Genomic DNA, 5,732 nt, shown 5'->3' with positions numbered 1-5,732 from the left:
GAGAGAGAGAGAGAGAGAGAGAGAGAGAGAGAGAGAGAGAGAGAGAGAGAATAAATTTAGGGTTTACTTAAAAAACATTTTTCAATTACATAAAATGATATATTATTCTAGATTTGTTATTTAGAATATGTCATATATATTATTTACTGTATGCAGTAATGTAATTATTGGAATACATAAATTTCCTCTCATTTATTAACTTCCAATTATATTTCTCAAATTTTGTATCAAATGGTAATGGATCAGTTATGCAATTATTTCCTTCAGGTCCAATAACTAGAACTAAATTGCCTTTGTAATTTTTCATATAATCATGGAATGCTGCACTGTTATTAAAATAGCAAAATAACATAGCATATTTCTTTGGCACTTGAAAATTTATTGATTTATTTTCAACGAAGATAATATTTTTCAAGAATCGTGGGGGAGAATACTTGCTATTCCACCAGGAACTATCCAATTCTATGCCCAAAATATCTAAACCTTAAAAATATAATCCAATTAGAAGTATAACAATGTTTATTTTTACTCACTATACACATTATTTGTTTTAAACATTTACCTGAATATTTTTGTAATAACCACTCCAATAATCCGCAACCACATCCAATACTTGCAATTCTTGATAGTTTATACTTTTGTACAATTTCATTTATCCAATACAAATCACTTATGTCAGGCAGTACCCATGATAATTTGCAAGTTCTAAAATCATCAGTTGTGGAAGATAAAGCAGCAATCTCTTCCCATTTTTGAGTATTATATAATGAAATAATATTTTCGTCGATATTGTTATCACTCATCTTTCAAAATTTTTTAATAGATCACAAATAATCACTTGATTTAAGTTTGATACAATTTATAAGATAAAGCATACATACATTACTCGAATGAGCATAAGATACAGAATATAGTCTGTTACTTAAGTAGACTATTTATGAACGAACGAGGAAAGGTTTAATCTATGAACTTGAGTTGTGTAATTTTTCCAATTATAGATTGGCTCATCGCGCTATAGATTTCAGCTCCATAGATATATTTCCTGGCACATTCGCTTGTTAGAAATTCTAATAAGACAACATACAGCATATCTGATATAACTCGTACGTCTATTTGTGTGCAGATAAAACTCGTCAAACTGAACACGAAAGTTACAAATTAAAGAAAAATAGAGAACGATCGTGCGCGATCACTCCCTAATTTTTTTTAATTAATAATTAAAAAATCTAAGTGGTTATTTATAAAATGGTAACGAACATTTTTATTCTGTTTGATCGAAGTACAATAGAATATCGTATTGTCATATCCTGTATCGTATCGAATCCGCGATCATTAATTAATTTTCTTTAATTAATAACTTAAAAATTCATGTGGTTGATTGCAAATAAGAAAAATATATCAATGTAGAGAACTTTGCGTTTATTTTTATTCTACTTGTAAATGAGCAAATGTACGAATTATGTTAAACATACTGTACATTAATGAAATATTTAAACTTATATAACAAGTCGCATGTTACTATAAAAATTTGTACTTTATTGTATTTTATCATTATAAAATTGTAAACAAAATAATGCAATCAGAATTTATGAAACTTGTATAATATATTATCGTTATAATTATTAAAACCACACACACGTACATTCATATTTTAGGTAGTTAAATTAGAAACATTTATCTAGGCCTTGGTATTGTATATATCGTTAATCAAAACTTTACTATAACGCGTAATGTATATCATCCTTTGACACATTTAAGAGCATTCTTTGATATATATCATTTGACGTATCTTCGCATATTAACAATCTGCTACTACCTAATCTGTCGCATATACCAAGAGTCTCGGTGACATTAGGTGTTTGGAAACCTACAAAAAGAATTATGAGATAAAACAAGCTATTTTCATATTATACTCGTATTATTATACTCGTATAATTATTATACAAACCATCAAAACAACATAGAGATTCAAATTGTTTGTAGACGTTCTTGAAACAAACTTCTTCGACACCGGTTCGTGTGACCTCTGCGCATACAGCTTGTAAAAATACTTGCTCCATTTTTGAGCAATGTTTTATAGCTCGAATTTTTGGGTTTGCCATCATTTCTGACAAAGCTTGATTTACATCCTCCATACTCACTGTAGATCCCTCACGTATTTCAGTAATTTCTGCTGCTCGACGACATATGTCCAAAGCACGGCGAGCGTCTCCCGATACAGCGGACACCTTACTAATATATACATAATATATATAAACATACGATACGAGTATATAAGGTAATTCAAAACGAATATAATAAACTTTGACAGATTATCAGAAAGGTCATTCTAAATAAAAAATGAAAATATATCTTATATATCAATACTTACATACTTACAGGAATTGTCAAATTTTGCTGTCATCATAGTAAAATAGGAAGTGACTTTAGAGATATCAAAATAAAGTAGAAGATGCATCATTTATTTACATTTCAGTTTTATAAATGTTCAAAATGTGTTCTTTGAGCTTGAATACACGTATTTCACCGGCGAATTAAAAAATCGTATATACAATACAATACATTATTTATACGAATTTCATTTGATGCATTACCCGGGAAAAAAAGATTATATATAATTATATATTATGTATAATTGCATATAATCCAATTATATATGAATTTTGTCTCTATATGATCATATATAATTATATATAAACATATATGATGAGGTCCCAGGTAGCAGACAGCCATGATAATGACATGAATTTTACGTCATATGTTATGTCATTTATCCTTCAAGTTAACCAAATAATGACGTCTTTTTGACAGTCCTAAGTTACAGACCAATGACGTGATATGTATGACTTAATGACATCATTTTTTATATAAAATAACAATGACATATGACACTGGTTTAAAAAAATATATTTTGCAGAACGCTTGCAACTAGTCAGCTTATGTTGATTTTAAACATAATTTAGCTGTTTTGATTTCTCACTACTTTCGCACCTGAAAATTTATTCAGTACTGGTCGGACGTGAACTCGAGACCTTATACACCTCCAGATTCCTCGTCTATCACCTTAGCTTCTGCGCTATTTCCTCAACTGATACTAAGTATATTTTATTATCCCCATATGCAACCGAAGCACTAATTATAATTTTCTTATAATATTATTTAGTACCACAAAAATAAACTATATTTCTAATATTTCATAAAAATAAAGTTAGAAATACTTGCATAAAATATTTATGTAAAATATGTTTACCTAGTTGTTGACATTATAAAACATTACAATTTCAAAAAAATTTTTAATGAAGAAACATTTTTAAGAAGTTAAAAATAATGGGATAAGTTCTCTTTTTTTCATTAAACAGAAATTTTTTAACGTTTTTTAATTTTTTAACGTTTGGAAAAATGTTACTTTTAATATTTAATGAACGTTTATTTTAACATTTTTTAAATATTAAATGTTAACATTTAAAAAAAGTTTTTAAATGTTAAAATACATGTTTATTAAATATTAAAAAACAAAACATTCTTCCAAACGTTAAAAAACGTTATTTTAATGAAAAAGCAGAACTTATCTCATTATTTTTGACGTTTTAAAAATATCTTTTTAAGTGTTTTTAAAATATTTTTTAAATATTGTTTGGTTATTGGGTAACAGAAATAACTAGTAAATAAGTAAAAATATTGTATTATATTCGTAATATTTTTTAAATATTGCTATAATATTGCTAAAGTAATATTTTAAATTAATATCACTGCAATGTCTCTACAATATGCAATGTTGCAACGTTATTATTATATAAATATATATCTGTAAGAATAACAAACTTATCTTTTTATTCGAAAAAGAAATTCGTCTATAATATGATAAATTAAACGTTACCATAATATCATTTTGATAACACATCGGTCAATAAGTCCCCGGTCTGACATATAGAGAGCGCCTCTAACACAAAAAGTGCAGCTTGGTTCGAAAGAACAGACCCTTTTAGGCATACTGTGAAATGTTTATGTCATTAGGATCATTATTGTGTGAGTTAGTGAAGCTTTAGTGACGCTACTTTTGTTATTTTCAGAACAATGGAAAAAAAAGAATTTCGTGTGCTCATTAAACACTGCTTTTTGATGGGAAAAAATACCGTTGAAGCAAAACAGTGGTTGGACAAACATTATGGCACCTCTGCCCCAGGCAAATCAACAATCATCGACTGGTATGCTGATTTTAAACGCGGCCGTACGGACACCGACGATGCACACCGCTCTGGTCGCCCAAATGAGGCAGTTGTTCCCGAAAAAATCAAGCAGGTCCATAAATTGGTTTTGTCCGACCGTAAGTTGAAGCTGGATGATATTGCTGACATCGTAAAGATATCCAAGGGAAGTGTTTTCACCATTTTACACGACCATTTGTCGATGCGGAAGCTATGTTCGAAGTGGGTGCCGCGTTTGCTCACTGTGGACCAAAAACAACAACGCGTCGATGATTCCGAGAGCTGTTTGGCCATGTTTCAGAAGGATCGGAAAGATTTTTTGCGTCGGTATGTGACCATGGATGAAACATGGATTCACCACTTCACACCCGAGTCGAATCGGCAGTCAGCTGAGTGGACTGCAGCCGGTGAAAGCCGCCCAAAGCGACCAAAAACTCAAACGTCGGCCGGCAAGGTTATGGCATCTGTATTTTGGGATGCCCATGGTATTCTTTTCGTTGACTACCTCGAAAAGGGTGGGCGCATCAATAGCGAATATTACATGGCACTACTGACGCGTTTGAAGGCCGAAATCGTCGCAAAACGACCTCAAATGAAGAAGAAAAAACCCATTTTTCACCAGGACAATGCACCGTGTCACAAGTCGATGGCAACGATGGTTAAATTGAACGAGTTGGGCTTCGAGCTGCTCCCGCACCCACCGTATTCGCCAGATTTGGCCCCCAGCGACTATTTCCTATTCGCTGAGCTCAAAAAAATGCTCGCCGGGAAAAAATTTCGATCGGATGAGGAGGTCATCGCCGAAACTGATGCGTATTTTGAGGGTCAGCCAAAATCGTTCTACAAAACCGGCATCGAACGTTTGGAAAGGCGTTGGACTGATTGTATTGCCTTAGAAGGAAACTATATTGATGAATAAATTCGAATTTTGATGTAACTCTTGTGTTTTCTTTGCTAGACCGGGGACTTATTGACCGATGTGTTATCTTAAAACATGATGTTAAATACACGTCCTTAAAGAACAAATGACGTTACTGACAAATAATAACGATATATTGACGTCAAAATAACGACAACTTGCTGCCTGGGATTGTACATATAATTACATATAATCATATATGTTCATATATAATGAATAATTTTGTATAATCATATATAATCGTATATAATACTTTTTATATGGATAACAAATTTGAAGAATTACAATTAGTTAAAACAATTTATTAAAAAATCAAATTATAATTAGTGTTCATTATGTTTATTTTATATTTTTGTATAACATACATATAAAGGAAAAATAGTATTTTTAACATTTTGTAAATAATGTTAATTACATCAACATAAAAAATCAGTCTTTTCTTTATGGTTACTATATGTATTAAATGTGAATGATTCTTCATCACATGCATCAAATAATCGACAAAAATTGAACAAAAAATACGTGACAATAAAAATATAAGTAAAATAATGAAATATAAATTCTCCAAAAAATAATAATAAAAAATAATAATAAATAATAATAATAAT

General features: G+C 30.3%; 3 protein-coding genes across 3 annotated transcripts in view; 1 reads left to right on the top strand and 2 right to left on the bottom strand.

The window, feature by feature from the left end:
- Positions 1-42: 42 nt before the first annotated feature.
- LOC116849435 lies at positions 43-833 on the bottom strand. Its single transcript, XM_032826575.1, has 2 exons — positions 563-833; positions 43-483 (listed from the first exon to the last, which is right to left on the bottom strand). Exons 1-2 carry the CDS (start codon positions 801-803, stop codon positions 140-142), a joined length of 585 nt encoding a protein of 194 aa, XP_032682466.1. The 5' UTR covers positions 804-833; the 3' UTR covers positions 43-139.
- A 252-nt stretch (positions 834-1,085) lies between these two features.
- Positions 1,086-5,142, top strand: LOC116849433 (histone-lysine N-methyltransferase SETMAR-like). Its single transcript, XM_032826573.1, has 2 exons — positions 1,086-1,103; positions 4,071-5,142. The coding sequence occupies exon 2, from the start codon at positions 4,075-4,077 to the stop codon at positions 5,122-5,124; it is 1,050 nt and encodes a 349-aa protein (XP_032682464.1). The 5' UTR covers positions 1,086-1,103; positions 4,071-4,074; the 3' UTR covers positions 5,125-5,142.
- Positions 1,516-5,732, bottom strand: part of LOC116849432 (origin recognition complex subunit 1) — an 11,309-nt gene continuing 7,092 nt past the window's right edge. The window contains exons 5-6 of the mRNA XM_032826572.1: positions 1,949-2,232; positions 1,516-1,867 (exon numbers count right to left, since the gene is read on the bottom strand). Of these exons, the coding sequence (XP_032682463.1) occupies positions 1,719-1,867; positions 1,949-2,232 (433 nt within the window). The 3' untranslated portion in view covers positions 1,516-1,718. The remainder of the gene's footprint in view (positions 1,868-1,948; positions 2,233-5,732) is intronic.

The sequence above is a fragment of the Odontomachus brunneus genome, unplaced genomic scaffold (genome assembly GCF_010583005.1).
Source record: "Odontomachus brunneus isolate Ranch 3 - 2012 unplaced genomic scaffold, Obru_v1 Obru_scaffold_116, whole genome shotgun sequence".
NCBI classification, from domain to species: Eukaryota; Metazoa; Arthropoda; class Insecta; order Hymenoptera; family Formicidae; genus Odontomachus; species Odontomachus brunneus.
The sequence above is the reverse complement of the archived record's forward strand: the minus strand, read 5'-3'. Positions and strand labels throughout refer to the sequence as shown.